General features: G+C 42.6%; 1 protein-coding gene across 1 annotated transcript; it reads right to left on the bottom strand.

The window, feature by feature from the left end:
• Window positions 1–2532: 2532 nt before the first annotated feature.
• Window positions 2533–16080, bottom strand: GZF1 (GDNF inducible zinc finger protein 1). Its single transcript, XM_026106058.2, has 6 exons — window positions 15946–16080; window positions 11138–12504; window positions 9065–9159; window positions 7354–7521; window positions 5998–6155; window positions 2533–5490 (listed from the first exon to the last, which is right to left on the bottom strand). Exons 2-6 carry the CDS (start codon window positions 12481–12483, stop codon window positions 5134–5136), a joined length of 2124 nt encoding a protein of 707 aa, XP_025961843.1. The 5' UTR covers window positions 12484–12504; window positions 15946–16080; the 3' UTR covers window positions 2533–5133.
• Between the last annotated feature and the right edge of the window lie 81 nt (window positions 16081–16161).

The raw sequence follows: 16161 nt of genomic DNA, 5'->3' as shown, positions 1-16161 counted from the left end.
GGTGCCAGCTGCCACTTCTGCTCCAGTTAGGCACAAATGGGCTCCTACAAGGCTTGTTCTGGGGAGCACTCTGGTAAGAAATGCTCTGTTGGGAGAGGGACAGCCCTGCTCTAAGCCAACTAACACGGATGTGAGCTGAGCTTCCCACTGCCACCAAAACAGCAGGCCTGTACCCCCAAGGGATCCTTTTTGGACAAAGATCACAAACCCAGGAACTGATGTCAGGAACAAGTTTTCTAACCTGCACTATGCCCTTTAGCGCCAGAAGACAAGCAAGCACCACAAGACAAAGCACCTGCTGGCAGAGAATCCTAGAATGTTTGAGGTTGGAAGTGACCTCTGTAGATCATCTAGTCCAACCCCACTGCTCAAGCAGGGTCACTGAGAGCAGCTTGCCCGGGACCCTGTGCAGGCGGCTTTTGAAGATCTCCAAGGATCTGCAGAGACTTCTTGTTGTCCTGTCTCTTGTTGGAGACTCCACAACCTCTCTGGGCAACCTGTTCCAGTGCTCAGTCACCCTCACAGTAAAGAAGTCTTTCCTCATGTTCAGACGGAGCTTCCTGTGTTTCAGTTTGCGCCCGTTGTCTCTTGTCCTCTCACTGGGCACCACTGACAAGAGTCTGACACCATCCTCTTTACACCCTCCCTGCAGATATTTCAACACCTTGATGAGATTCCCCCGAGTCTTCTCTTCTCCAGGCTGACCAGTCCTGGCTCTCTCAGCCTTTCCTTATGTGAGAGATGCTCCAGTCCCTTGATCATCTTAGTAGCCCTTTGCTAGACTTGCTCCAGTATCTCCATAGCTAAAACCCCAAGAGAACAACCCCAAGATCCCAAAGGCCATGAAGCCTTGCTGCAAGGTGCTCCTTTTCCCTCCCTGCTTGCCCCACTGCATTGCAGTGCCAGGCTTGGCTGCTGCACTGTAGCCCGCCCACCTGATGCAGAAGGAGCACCCGCTTCACCTCCAGTGAGCTCAAAAGCTTCTCCTGGCACTGGTGGATGTGGCAGGTCTGGCAGCTCAAGATGCTTGAACCCATGGCCTTTGCTGGTGCAGCATCCATGGGGAGCTGCAGGGGAGCAGGCCACAGGTGCCTGGCTTGGGGCTCCAGGTGCCCCCAGCACATGAAGCAATTGATCCTGAGCAATTGATCGCTGCTCCCCAGAGAGGCTCCTGTGGGCCTGGCCCTGGGAGTCTGTCCTTCACCAACAGACCAGGGATCACAGCCAACATGTCATCTTCACCTCTTTCCTCCTCTTCCTTGCGCCATTCACAGGCCTCAGTGGTCTTCCTGCTCCTTCACTTGAGCTAGCAGAAAGCCCATGTTAGGAGCTGAGAGTTTCCTGGGACCCCAAACCCAGTTTGCCTGTGGCAGAGCTCTGCCAGAGTGTAAGAGAACAAGGTTTGAGGAGAGGAAGGGCTGCAGTGCTAGGGCAGGACACAAGCCTGCTGCATCCAGCTCTGGCCTGGCCTGGCAGTCCATCCCAATGGCCAAACTAGGCAGTCAGGCTCCTTCCCACCACCCCTCTCCCTTCAGTAAAAGCCACTGCCTGCCCAGGGCAGGCTGCAGGCACCTTCAGCAGCAGCTGGAGCTCCCCCAGCATTGTTGGTGCTAGCAACTCTGGAGGAGCCCAGCCCCTGCTGGGGGAGGTTTCTCAGATGTGGAGCAGAAGCAAACAACAGTGAGTCACAGCAGGGCTGCAGGAACAGGGCTGTGCAGGGCTGGACAAAGGGGCCAGAGGATGGCTCCTGTGCAGTCACATGTCTGCACCCCTGGGGGGGCGTGCCACAGAGCCATCATTGCCCCACAGAGCTGTCATTGCCCCACTGCGTCCCCCTGGCCAGGCAGGGGCCCCACCGCCAGAGCGCACCCTTGGCCCTCTGGGTGACCGACAGGTCCAGCTTGCTTTGAAAACATAGAGACTTCAAAGTTTCCTGTCCAAGAACAAGGTTTTGAATTTGACAACCCAGGCTCTTTTGTGTGATGCTTAGTTTATCTAGAAATAATTAAGCTACCTACCACCTTTTTATATACAGTGGGTCCCATGCAATTTGGCAGCAGGAGTTGTCACTTCCTATCTTTCTGCTCCTTCAGATCACCCTAATCAGAGCAGCCCCCAGGCAGTAACTGCCACAGACATCACGTGGGTCTGCTGACGCCCCCAGAAGTTGGTATGCTGGCTTTCACACTCATCTTCAATTTGTTTTTAATCTAAGTACTTGAAGTACAACTCAGTTTGGCTTACAGTCCTTACGTGTTTCAGTACTATTAGAGTGGTACTTTATTCACCACTTGCTTACCAAAAACACCCCCCAAAACCAAAAAGTAATCTTCCTGGTATGCTCCCAATTTTTTTTTCTTTTCTGACTGATCACTTATTTTCCATAGACTCTATCCTAGGTATTGTAACTTGAAAGCCCCATGTTAGCACACCTTTTAAGATGAGACAAGACTCCCACACTTGGAGTGAATGCCCATAGAGGAAAGCACAGGATATAGTAACATTTGACACAATAATCAAGTCACTTCAGGGTCAGTGTAAAGATTTCAATATTTTAATAAGAACAATTCATACAAGTAACTCACTTCCATACATTCATGGAGTACAAAAGCTTCCCTGTCTATAAGTACTAATGCTCAGACTTAAATATATCTACAAACTCTTTACATTGGTCATTGGGAATACTGAGCTTCAACAGTAACATCGTGCTTGAATAAATATTTCAAATATAACCTCCTGGAAATGTTCTCTTAAAAAAAAAAATCCCTTTCTGTAGATTAAGTTATAATTCCATGGTAACATCAGACATCCCTTCAAGGTTCAAAAATAGCTCTGTGCCACAGTTCAGGTATCTTTATTGCTTTGCCAACCCCTAAGCCTTAGAACGGGCCATAACAAGGCTCAATTGTGCTTACCTTTACAAGCAATCTTTCAGTAAGCTTTTCTCAAAGCTTCAGATGAGAACGTTTCTGTGGAAATACCACTTTCATATTCAAATAAGGAGAAAGAGAAAAGCAAAACAGAAAAATGAATCAGAAAGGCTCAAGATTTTCATATGGCGGCATTAGGAAACTGGCCCTGAGTCTGAAGAGTTAACTATACCAGCAAGTTGCTTTTGATTAACAGCCGCTTCCAAAAGCAAGAGCTGGCCCAGTCAAATGTTTTTTTCCTCAAGGCAAATTATTTCACAGACAGCTCTCCTGATTTCTTCCATGGGAAAAAAACCCCAACACTCTCATGAGTACTCCAGCTAGACCTTGGGTCAACCACAGTAACTTTGCTGACACTGGAGGTGAACTGACACAAGACAGACAGCTGACCTTCAGGAAATGCACAAAGTGCTTAGCATGGGCAGAAACTGCCTCAGAGGTTTTTGCCTGTACAACAGCTTTCTCAGCTACTGGACATGACTGGGGAGAGCAAGGGTATGTTCTCCCTGGGGAAGGGCGGGTATATGTACAGGGAAGATCTTGTGTCACTGAGAAATGCCCAAATAGAAGCAGGATTCTCCTAAGGATCGGTGTTTGGGGGGATCCAAATCCAGTGGACGATGGAGAAGGCTGTGTAAAATAGAGGTTTTAGAGCGTGGGCTGAATAGAAGTCATATTTAGGACCCTCAGTGCCTGAAAAAACATGGGCCTCACCTTGCCACACGCCTTACTAAAGAAAAAAAAAAAAGAGGCACATTAACAATAACACAAAGGTTATTCTACTAAAATTTAACAGCAGATGCTAATCAGGAAAAGTCTTTGAACTAAGTTTATTCATAACTTATGTTCTTAACACCTGCCTCACTTGGGACAGTTAAAAAGATACTAGCCAAAAACTGCCATTCAGGTTCCACCATAGTCTTCTTGACAAGGTAATCACAATTTGGGAACTAGGTGCCTAAACCCCTTGAACCGTCCAGCACACTTCTCACTTACTCGCGTATTTTTATTCCATTACTCGTATGAGCACTATCATCTCCCATTTGCAACAGAATCTACCCCTGGAGACTCGTACTAGTGGAACTAGCTGTAGCAACTCAACAGCAAAACAGCAATTAACTTTTCCCCACCAGAGTATTACTGATTTAAAAGGAGGTCTGCAGTTCTGAACAACAGTGATTTTTAAGTGATGGTAGAGAACACAGCACTGCTGATACATGTGGACTAACAGAAAGCTCTTTAGATATGTTTTAACAGGAAAATGCTGATAAGTCGTCTTCTACAAGGGGCTTTGTTACTCTAGCTTTTTCGGGAGAGCTCAAGCACTATTTTTGGTAAAACACTTTTACAAGACAGATTTTTGGCCTCTAATTCCCAAGTTTTACGTAGGCTAGGGCAGTTAGAGATGAAGCATGTCTGACTGAATAAGTGCCAAGCTGCACCAAGTTTTACTAAAATGTAGTAATACCATCAGCTGTACAGACACAGCGCTTTGCTTGCATTTGCCTCATTTTTGCTACTAAAGAATCAGAACTGATTGAATGAAACTCTAAGTCTTTCCAAAGCTTGCTCCCACTTTTATTTCCAAAGAGTGAGCTGGCTCACTGCTTGGATCTTTGGCAAAAGCAGAGATAAACCAACATTTCCTGAAATGCAATTTAGCAGAAATTTTTTATGTACAAATTCTGCTAGGGAAAATGCAATTAATCTAACTACTGGGCCAAGAAACACAACATTATTTCTCTTGATTGTACATGTGTGCAATCAAATCAACCGCAAAGCAAACTTATACCTTCTTCATAACCTGTCTTTAACATAGGTGCTTCCTTTCCCTGCAGAACAGCTAGTGCAAGCCACATGATCTGAACTACACCAACTTCCAACCTCCTTCTTTTCCTAGGAAATAAACTTACTGGGATTTTTGTCTCCTCCACCACCATTACGTTATGGGGATCTAAACTTATATCAGCTGATAAAATCAATTTATATTTGGTGTTATTTTACCCTGCCTTCAGGAGATGGAGCTGTACACACTGGAGATGGATAATGAATCTGGGGGAGAAATTCAGGAAAATCCTGTGGATGTCATTCATGTCTAGCCTTGTTTCCTTTTTATAGCTTCTCCTAGTTCCCTCAGTAGGTTACTGGCAAAGTCAAAGGACTATACAAAGGGTGCAGCTTAAATTGGTTTGTAAATATCAAATTATTCCATATTCACCAAAGCATGAAGCTGCGGCTGAATAGAGTCTGTTTGTGCATGTAGTACTGTCAGCTCACTTAAAGTGGTAGCTATAAGGGCTTCCTGGGGTCCCGGAGTCCCATCTGACTTACAGTCTGTCCCTGTAGTAGAACCATTATCATGCAGTACAGTCACACTCCCTGGGACAGCAGTCAAGTTTTGATAGTGGCCATTTTCAGAGAAAGATAGCAGCTTCTCTGGTATTTTAGGTGACACATCATATTCTTCATCAGGAAGCTCTGTTTTATGACCTTCATCATTCTTAGATGCTCCTTCAACAATGACAAGGAAGGATTTCCATGGAGTGTTTTTATCATGTATCTGAAAGCAAAACAAAAGTTTGAGCATACAATGACTACTAGGCAGACAAAAGCTGGAACCCAGCTCATACAGGCGTGCTGAAGAAAAGCTCTCTCTTTCCATCCCACATAAGAATCCCAGAACTAGTTTGGTATGCATCAAGGCATTAATCAGTATCCCTGGTGGGTTTCCTTCCTCTGTTTTCCTAAAGCATCAAACTGACCCAGCAGAGAGTCTGGCACAGAAAGAGAAGCCTCCTATCATTTCCCAGTTATATCAGGAACAAACCTGTGACTGAACAGTCTCTGGGTATGACCTATGTGAGCTATGCCATAATGAATTAAGAATGGCTTCACTGTAGATGCAGGACTGAATGTAAAACCCTTCCAATATTTTTATGCCAACTTAGGCAAAGGACTATGTGCTAAAACCAACAGAAACAGGACAGAAAGTTCCCTTTCAGGCCTGACAAAGTTTACACGTCAGTACCTGGACATGGAACAAGGCTCTAGAGCTACAGATTCTTACTGAAGTGTGTCGTCGGAGGGTGGACTTGTCAGTAAAGGTTCGCCCACATGCATTGCACATGAATGGCTTCTCCCCTGTGTGTATTCGATGGTGACGCTGCAGTGCATTGAGCTGTGTGAACTGTTTACCACACTGGTCACAGCAATAGGGTCGTTCACCTGAAAGCAAAGCACAACATTAAAGTGATGGCATAGATGTATTAAGAGTGTAACAGGGTAACCTCAAGTAACTCCTAGACTTCATTAAATGATAAGGCAAGCACAAGCATCTTCAAAAAGCACTGAGATGCTTTCAGAACTCTCACAGTTGGATAAGTTTTGGCACATCTGGAATAAACAGCTACTTATAGCTTAAGGGCTAGATCCACAGCCTACATAAATCTTTGCAACTGCTGAAGCTGCCAAATTTTTTTGCATATATTTTACATCAGCAACTGAACTCCTGTCTTAGAATACAAGTCTTCCAATTTACAGGATATGTTGTGTGAGCAGGAATATCAGAACTTCTCATAGCCACTAGATTCTCTCCAAATATTGTAAACTGAGTAGCACTGGATGAGAAAGCAAGCTATTTTTTACATTATCAAAGTGACATGAATATTTACAAATTGTAGCGCTGAATAATGTGGACTTTGAGAGAGCAGACAAGGAAACTGAAAGAGAAAGCATAACTAAGATTTCAGGAGGGCTGAAATTTAGAGCTAGCATTATGAAGAAACCAGAGTTCTATTTCTCTAAAAGGCACAGGGTAAGAGAAAATGTAAAATGGGTAGAAATGCTAGGGTTTCAAATAGTGAAAGTGACTGTTCTCTCCTCCTTCCAGCATTGACACAATGCTTAACATGCTCCAGGTGGCACTACTTGGAAGTCAGTGTTATTGCACCTATGATCACTGTTTTCAGTTCAAAAAACAGAGCAGCAGGTGGGAATGAAACAGAGACTGAAGAATAAATCTAAGTGGGAGAGAATACAAACATGAAAGGTGGACAAACAGACAAGAGAGCAACTCTCTGCAGTGCTTTGCTCAGAGCTGAAACGGACATAGTTTTTTAGTCACTAATAATCCTCCGATTTCTTATAATGCATCAACATTATTAGCAACATCGGCATAGCTCTTGGAAATACTTCAAAGAACTGCTGTGACAGTCAGCAAGAAATACAGGGAGTACTAAGAGAAGTACATGAAATAATACACTGCATCAAGAATAAAAACTTGCACACAGAATAGGAGTTAAAGAAATGGAAAATCCTAGTCGAGAAATTCCTTGTCTGTGTTATGAAACAGAGATGCATGTCTGTAAATCACGATGTTTTGCTTAAAAAGAAAAAAAAAAGAAAAAAGAAAAAAGGCCCCTACCTGTGTGAACTTTAATATGCTGGTAAAGTGAATTTCTCTGTGCAAATGTTCTGAAGCAAACTTCACATTTAAACGGTTTGGATCCAGTATGTATTCTGTTATGGTGTTTCAAGTACTCCTTAGAGGCAAAGCTCTTCCCGCATGTTTCACACATAAAAGGCCTTTCCCCTGCAGCAAGGGTGGAGTGGAGAATTCAAACAAAGTAGCATTTGAGAATGCTATTAAACAGTCAGATGCAAAAGCTGAAAGCTATTATTAGATACAAACGAACCAGAGGCCAACTTCAAAAAAAGGACTTGAATGGAACACAGTGACAAGGACCTCTGCATAAGGCACAGAATTTTCCTACAAGAAATCTGTACAAAACACTCATACTGCAAGGGTAACTATAACTATCCAAAAGTAGAGTAATATCTCTACATAGTATGAGCAAAAGCCCGGCCAGATCTTCAGAGTCTTCTCAGTATATTTGTGGTATTCTGCCTCACTGTCATACTGAATACAACACTGCACACCTCTGATGAAAAGCCTCCACCTGAAAGAAGCCAATTTTAGTTAGAAGGCTCTGGAACAGTGTTCTTATAATTGTATTTCATTGTAATTTAAAGTTGTCCACCAGCTGCATTTAGTTACATGTCACACAGGGATAAGGTGGACGCTTTTATGACAGCTCAATTAAAAATGCGGAAGTATCACATATGATATGGCTGGCATGAACAGTCAATTCAAAATACTTATTTAGACTACAAAGTATACTCTGAAGAAGGAGATGTGCTTTAAAAAAGTTTCTTTGCAAATCAGGATAAGCCAAGAAAACTTTTATGTTCATTGGGTTAACTATTTCAGGCTTACAGAGAAATTATTCTTCTCTAAGGATTTCAACTAGAACTTCTGCTGATGATAGAACTGACTGAATAACTCCAAAAGCAGCTGCTCCAAAGCAGCCTCAACCCACACTTTAGATGCTGGATCTCACTCAGAAGGAAACTTCTTTTCTCTTGAATAAGCTCTTTTTGCTCTTTTTACTATCTGCCTATCCACCTATAAGAAGCTGAGATCTGAGTAGCCCAATGGAGGAGGACTTAAAAACCAACCAACCAACCCCCTGCCAACAGGACTGCATGAAGTGCTGCATAATTGAAACCATGATAACAAAGGTCTTTTTTTTTTTAAAAGGATTGAGAACTCTAGTAAAGAAAGAGGATTTCCTAGGCCTCTGAAAAACAGCACATTTTAGTTTATTAAAAAAGTGACAGCACATTAAGAAAAAAAGTAGTGGTTATCTGCAACCCTATTTTTAAAAATACTCATACAGCTGTCAATTAAGTAGACCATTAATTAACGGCTTGAATTTTTCTACTGTACAGAGTACTGCTACAGAAAAGCAGGATTTTCTAAAAAAAATACATCTACCTCATACAGAAGCTCTGGTCTAGTGGTATATGGGTGCCGTGAATGATACAGCTGGTATTTCACTGAAAACTAATTAATATTTTTAAGGAAATTCCAACTAAATAATTCTTGCAACTTTATTTAAATCTAGCAACCTGGATCAGCAAAAAACCTCTCTCATAAAATTAGATTTTCTTATTCCTAGACACCATTTTACTACCAAAAACTATCAAGAGCATTTGGCTTCTGAATGAAAAAAGGATCTAGTTTCACAGCAGGCCTGCTCCTACACACAGTACACTGCAAAACAAAGTCTTACCTGTGTGACATCTTTTGTGATATATAAGCATGTGATTCTGAGTAAACCTGGCACCACATTCATCACAGACAAAAGGTTTTTCACCAGTATGGATTCTGAAATAAGAAAGCAACAATAAAATACCAAGGTACATGTCTCTCCCTTGCAGCACAATGCAAGTCATCTTTACTTCGTGTCTGTTCTCTGAAGAGTGACTATGCATCTGCAAAAGATTTTTTTGTCTTTAAAAAAAAAATAACTTCAGCTGGGCCCATTTCTGCATCATGGTTTATGCAATGCTGGGTTTATTTTAATGTGCTGCATAATCAAGGCCCAGATACAGATTTTTTTTTTAATGGGAAAAAGACTTTTTTAAGCTAAAAAATGAGTAGAGCTTAGAAAACTTACACATGGACAGAGAGACTGAAAAAAAAATGTAACCATCTTGGCATCTGAAATAAAACAATTATCTTTATATAGCTGACACTATCAATAAAGTATTCCACACTCAGAATATGACTGCTGTGTTCCCTGGCACACTACTACTGCATCTCTTCTGCAGGGTCATCAAATAGAAAAATAAGTCAGTGGCTACATTTTAAAGCAGTGGCACCCAAGGAGCAGAATAAAAAGATGTCATTTTTAGACAGACATTTTTCTTACTTTCACCCCAAGTTTGCAGTGAGATCTCCTAGGGAAGACTGTGTGTACATGAAGAACAGTTTACTGAACTGTTGTCTGTACCAGTGTTTCAGTTTCCTCTATCATAACTTTTCAGCCTATGCAAACTTCAGGAATCTTTCACATAGTGTTGCAGACACAGACAACAGTAGGCCAGTTTTCATGGTAATACGTCAAGAAGAGGAGCTTAGATATAAAAATATATAGGAAAAGATGAGAAATTCTCACCACAAACTGTCATGATATGCAAGTTAACAGCACTGAGTATCTAGCATTTAAGGAACAGGCTTATGAAATATTCATAGTGGTACACAAAGGAGGAGAAACTGTATCCTCAATTATGCCAATAAATTATTTTTAAGAAGCACAAAGCATCACTTCAGCTTAGAAAAGAACACTTGATGAAAAAGAGATTCCGTGTATCTGCATCAGCAATAATATATGAATACTTCAGCAGAAGTTTGCTTCTGGACGTGCTTTTTGCCACTGGGAGTAAACCCATTGACTTCAAAAGGGCTACTGAGACAAAGCAGTGCTTAATGAACTCTCTGTACCTTGCATGAAATGCCATCTAGGAATATGCTGACACTACTGCATTCTCTTTTTGGATCTGAGAAGTAATAGTCTGAGATTTGGTTCTATACCTCTCTATCCACGCTTACTTCATGTCTACAGTCTGAACTTTGTTTTCAAAGCACTGCTTTGGTAGAGTGAAGCCAGTACTGCTCAACACCCGCAGGATCAAGCCCTTAACGAGCAGGATTTTTGCCTTCATAAAAATGTCTCTCTGATGAACTTCCAAGATCTTGTGTTTGCACTTCCAACTTCAAGCCTCACTGGAATACAACTGCTACAATCAAATTCATCAGTTCTGCTGTGGGTATTGTCTGCGCTTCGCTTGCCTCCACTAGGCAGGTCTGTTTCTAGCCAAATTTAAGCTGTTTTCTAGGCTTAGCACCCCACATCTGGTGTTCCTGGATCCAACACGTGGCCAAATCTTTTTAGAATATTTTCATACTTATTGCAAAACATTTTTCTATTAAATGTAGAGGTATCAAATTAGCTGAAATCACTACAGACCCAATCCTACAAATAGCTCAGCATGGCAGCCCTTCTCATGTAAACAGTCCCACTGATTCTCAGTAGGTCTACTCCCATGAGAAAAGTCAACGGTGCACTTTAGCATTAGCAGGATTGTGGCCCATGCACCTTCACTTTGGCTTAGAGGGAAATACATCAACTCCCTTAACCTGAAAAGCAGAAAAAAAAAAAAAAGCTATGAAAAAGGAAATACTGAAACATTCTGGTCAATCATGTTTTACATCCCCACTTCACTTGAAGGCTCAAGATGTGTTCCAGGGGATTCTGCTTCTCCCCCCAGAATCTAACAAGGCCAGTTAAGTCTGTTCATACCTCATGTGTGTTTTAAGTGCAGAAGGCTGAGAAAATTTAGCCTCACACTCTGTGCACCCATAAGGCTTGTCGCCTGTATGCGTCCTTTCATGAAGCCTCAAGGCAGTTTTGGAGCTCAACCCCTTTCCACACTGTTGGCACTGATGACGCTCCCCACCACCCTCATGAACCTGGAGAATGTGCCTCTTGACGTCCTTCTTCCTCTTGAACTTCTTACCGCAGAGTTCACAAGGGAAGTGGCGCTCGCTGCTGTGGACATGGCGCTGATGGCTTTTTAAGTTGCACCGGTTGGCAAAGGTCTGACTGCAGGTTTCACATCGATAAATGATTTCGGCTGCAATGCCATGGCTGTGTTTTATGTGCTTGAGAAAACTTTTCTCATATAGGAATTCCTTCTCACACGTGCTGCATTTGAAGTTACTGCCTCGTTTCTTTTTATCCTCTTCAGATTTTTTCAGGTTTTCTTCTGATTCAAAGTTGCCATCACATTCTTCACTTTCTGGTTTAATGTTGTTCTCTGCTTGCTCCTCCTCCCTCTCTGCATCACACATGCTCTGGTATTGTGGGTATTTGTTTTCTTCAACAGTAACCTCTGCATTCTTCTGCTGTTCTCTCAGACGCCTTGTGTATTTCTTCTTAGGGATTTCCACAAATACTTTCCTCCCAGCCAGCCTCCCACTTGCCCTTCTGATTTTGGCATAGGGAGGCTTCATCATCTCCTTCTTCTTGTCTATTTTCTCTTTTGATTTGTCAGCTGGCATCTCCAGAGCGACTCCATTGCTAGGCCTGTCTACTGGGGAGTCTGGGAGATCCAGAGGACAGTCTGCCTGGTCAGCTTCTGCCACAGCAGTTGCTTTTGTCTCGAGCAAAATGCTTGGCTGGGTAGCACTCTCTTCCTCAGAGTTCTGTGATTCAGAGAAATTTTGCAACTCCAACAGCACCGATTCAAGCATCTGCTTCTTTAATTGAAAGCAGGTTTCTGAGAGGTCCAAGCACTTCAGCTTTTCAGCTATTTCCAGCATACGCTGCACTCTGTCTTCCTCCACTTCTACCTTAGCAGTATAGACAAACTCAAGAAATGAAGCAAAATCAGCAACCTGGACCTCATTCAAGAACACGTTGGTTCTTGGGCCATCCATGCTCTTCTCATTAAGAAACACCTCCCTGAAAAATTTGCTTGTTGCTGCCAATACAGCTTTGTGAGCAACAAATTCTGCCCTGACACCTTGGTATTCCACACTAACTGTCACATCACAAAGGTGGCCGAGGAGACGCAGCTGATGCATTTCATTCAGAAGGTTGATGGGAGAGGACTTGGATTCCAGTAAAACTGCATTACTTTCCATCTTTCTTCTCCCTGCAAAAAACTGTTAACAACATTGCACATTAGTAATTTGCCACGGAAGCTAGCAAAACTCAAAGATTTTAGCAGCCAAAAGTCATGTCCAGACTCTCAAGAGTGCTTCACTAGACATTTAGGCACTTAAGGTGCTTGAGCTTAACTGATCAGACTTTCAAAGGTGTACTGAGAAAAGTCTGGCTAGAAGTGTGGAAAGATTTTCAGAAGCATCACCCTATGCAGTAATATTTAAAAATGTGCTGTCAGTTGTATGAATAAATTTCTCAGAAGTTAGTTTGATTTTAAATCTCAACTGTAGTTTTAGCTAGGACACTAGAGAGAGACTATTATAAAGTGTCATAGAAACAAAGCCAACAGGAAGATAAAAAAAATTTCTCATTAAGGTATACGGAATTAAGAATTTATTCTCTCTCCTAATCAGATGATAAGAGAAAGGGAAGATTAAGTAAAGGTAAACTGACAAGCCCAAATAAACGCTTCTTTTAAACAGGCTTTTGAGATAAGATTTTTAAACAAGACTTGGATAAAATTCTAAATGTTTCACTTGCAGAAACAGGAGACTGCACAATTATATCCTCAAATTGCAAACCTAAGAAACCTAAAATTCCTCCAAAGTGTTTTTTTTTTTTTAATTCATCACTCAAAATGAATTAATAGCCTCTAACTTTTTGAATGTCCATTTGTACCCTACAAGGTCTTCATCATTTTCACTACTGTTCAGGTTATGTTGTACTTCCAAGTGATGTTTTAAGTTACTCCCAAGTTTTCAAAACAAACCTCTCTCATAGCTAAGTTATTGTTTGTTCTGGGATCAAACATTAAAGAAAAAAAAATTTCTGTGGGACTTTGAGGAAGCTCCGAGCAAAACCCTTTCCCTGGCAACGTATTCAGTTTTACTGTGTTCATAGTAACGACATATACACCCATTTTGAATCTGAAGAATTTCTTTCCACTTTCTAAAAAATCAACTAGAGTTTCTTTTCTTCATACAATCTCTTCTACGGTAGACTTGAAGCCTTTTATACATGGTACACTAGAAATCTTGATCAGAAAGATAAAAACAAAAAGTAGTATAGAAATGGAAGAAAATTTATATTAATATAACATTAAGGAAACCATTTTAAGTATGAGAAAGAGACATGAGAATAACGTTCATAGCATCAGAAACAACAAATTCTTTCCCCCTCCCCCAATACTCAACATTGCTATAAACTCAAGTTTTAGTCCATACTCATTTCAACAAAACAAAAATCAAGCTCACATCCTAATATAATTTTCTGTTAAAACAGTTTTGATAGGGCTTCTTGAAAATATTCTAATATTTATGCTGTAAAATGGAGAGCTACAAATACCCAACTTCATAGAGATTATTAGCAGTCATATAAAATGAATGCTTGATGGACTTGATTCTACACAAGCCAAGAAGCCATAGGGAGTCCCTGACCTAAAGAGCTTACAAGAAAAGTCAGACGAGACAGGAGGGAAGTAAGAAAGGTTTTCCCAATGTTGTGCAACAAGCAAGTGACAGAACAGTAAACACAATCCACCTCAGGCACCCAAACCACAATTTTAGATTCTATAGAAAAAGATCGGCCTCAGAACCAAAACTTTCCTATTTCCTAACCTTTGATTCTTTATGTCTGTAAGCTTAACGCAAGATTTAAGTAGGTCTGCTAACATTATTCTAACAAATATTAAAAAACCCACCCTCTTACGGAGTTACACTTACCACACCTAAAATAAAAGTTTCAGGGAGGAGATGAATCTATTCACCTCTTGCCTGTGCCAGCTCAGAGCATGACAAGCATCTCAGAATATTATCTGCTTTTTTTTTTTTTTTTTAAACAAACAAAACTCAATTCTACACCTCCCAGTTCTGACTGGAATTTCAATGACCAAGAATGACATGATTTGGCTCCTAATTGAAAGCTGGACATTTCTTAATATGTATAAAAAACACTGTCTAAACTTCATTTTCCTTTCTCTATATTTACCCAGACATTTTTCCTCCCAGTCATATGACACATTAGCACTCCATGTATTTTAGGGTGAATTAAGACAAGACTGATTATTTCAGATAAAGCATTTAATGATATCAGAACTTAAATAGTTTAAGGTAATTGTATTGAAAAAACAAGTTATCATGTTATTTCATAATATCCATCTATTTTTTATTTGAACAAACAGCAAAAGCTGTTTAGATATAGACAACAGTGGTCCCTAGCAGGAAACGAGAACCCAAACCACAAACTTCTTTCACTGGAGTGAATGAACTTCCTAACTGTACTCAGCAGGCTATTTGTTTCAGAAGCTGACCACAAACGTGATAACAGATGCATTATGCCAGTCCATTTTTATTAACACTGCAAAGCGGAAGCCTCCTGTTCTTCCCACCAAGATATTTAAAGCAGCAAAAGCCACTGTAAGAATACATCACTTGCTTGCATCACTAGACTTACACTGTTTTGGGATTTGTTCAAAGAAGAAACAGCAATTCAACATGTACAATGAGATATATATTACACTGTGAAGACTCTTTAATCCTAATTATCTCCAATGGCAAGTATACTAGAGTGATGAGCACTGGATTGGCAGAATCCCATCAAGAGAATATCTTTATTTAAATACTCATCATAAAAAAGACAAGGCCTGAAAACCTGCAAACTGAGCCTACTCACATGGACCAAGCTGCAGAACCGGCATTTGAATAAGAGTGATTCTTGCTTATTGTGTCACTCATCATCTGCCATGATGCAGTGTCCCCATCTAAAGGCAAAACTAGCTGAAGAGACAGAAATAAATTAAATCGGCTAGATTTAAAAGTGCTTGTAAACCCCCAAACTTGTCTCTCTTTCTGCACCAACAGTTCCATCCAGTCTAACAGGAGAAATCACTGCTATGCACCAACCTGCCTTACCTGGGATTGCTCCAACTACTGGAGCTGCGATAACGGTACCACAGCAACAGAAGCCACACGCATGCTCCGCAGAGCGGAAACAGAAGTTAAACCCATAATGCAAAGGAGGGCGCGCTGCGACATTTGAGACGACGGGCAAGAGCGCTCTGTGAAGAGCCGGCAGCCCCGCCGGGAGGGCAGGAGCACTCGGCGCGGTGCGCGGACACCGGCTCCGGAAACTCCCGCAGGCAGCAAGGATGGGGCACTGCCACATGGCTTCCCGCAGCTCACGTGACACAGCCACCCTCCTCCTCAGCAGCCACCCACCCCGCGCCCCCGCCCCGCCGCGGGACAGAGCGGCACCCCGAAGGCGTAACAGCAAGGACGGGCAGCGAGGCTACAGGCCGACCCCCTCCCCGTCCCCCCTTCCCCTCACCCACACGAGGAAGGGGAGGAAGCACACCCCCGGGGGGGGCGGCGCGGGGCGTCCGCTAACGGCCGGCTCCCGACGCGTGGGGGTAAGGCCCGCCCCCCCCCCTTCCCCGCACTCACCGGGCAGCCCCGCACCCGCCCGAGGGGGCCGGGCCGCTCCTCACCGCAGAAGCTCCGGGCGGCGGCGGCCGGAAGCGCTGACGCGCACTGGCCCCGCCCCGCCCTCTCCGACAAGGGACTTTGGGAGGCGACAGCGCACGCGCGGCGCGGCGGAAATGGCGCGCAGCAGCAGGGCCCTGCGGGAAGGGCGTTGCCGGGCAACGCGGCCCAGCGCCG

The sequence above is a fragment of the Dromaius novaehollandiae genome, chromosome 3, assembly GCF_036370855.1.
Source record: "Dromaius novaehollandiae isolate bDroNov1 chromosome 3, bDroNov1.hap1, whole genome shotgun sequence".
NCBI classification, from domain to species: Eukaryota; Metazoa; Chordata; class Aves; order Casuariiformes; family Dromaiidae; genus Dromaius; species Dromaius novaehollandiae.
This window is presented reverse-complemented; position numbering and strand designations above follow the sequence as displayed.

Coding starts and splice junctions, on each gene's coding strand:
- GZF1 (XM_026106058.2), bottom strand. CDS start 12,483: ATGGAAAGTAATGCAGTTTTACTGGAATCCAAGTCCTCTCCCATCAAC. Junction 9,160..11,137: donor GCACTTAAAACACACATGAG/GTATGAACAGAC, acceptor TTCTTATTTCAG/AATCCATACTGGTGAAAAAC. Junction 7,522..9,064: donor TCACAAAAGATGTCACACAG/GTAAGACTTTGT, acceptor CCCTTGCTGCAG/GGGAAAGGCCTTTTATGTGT.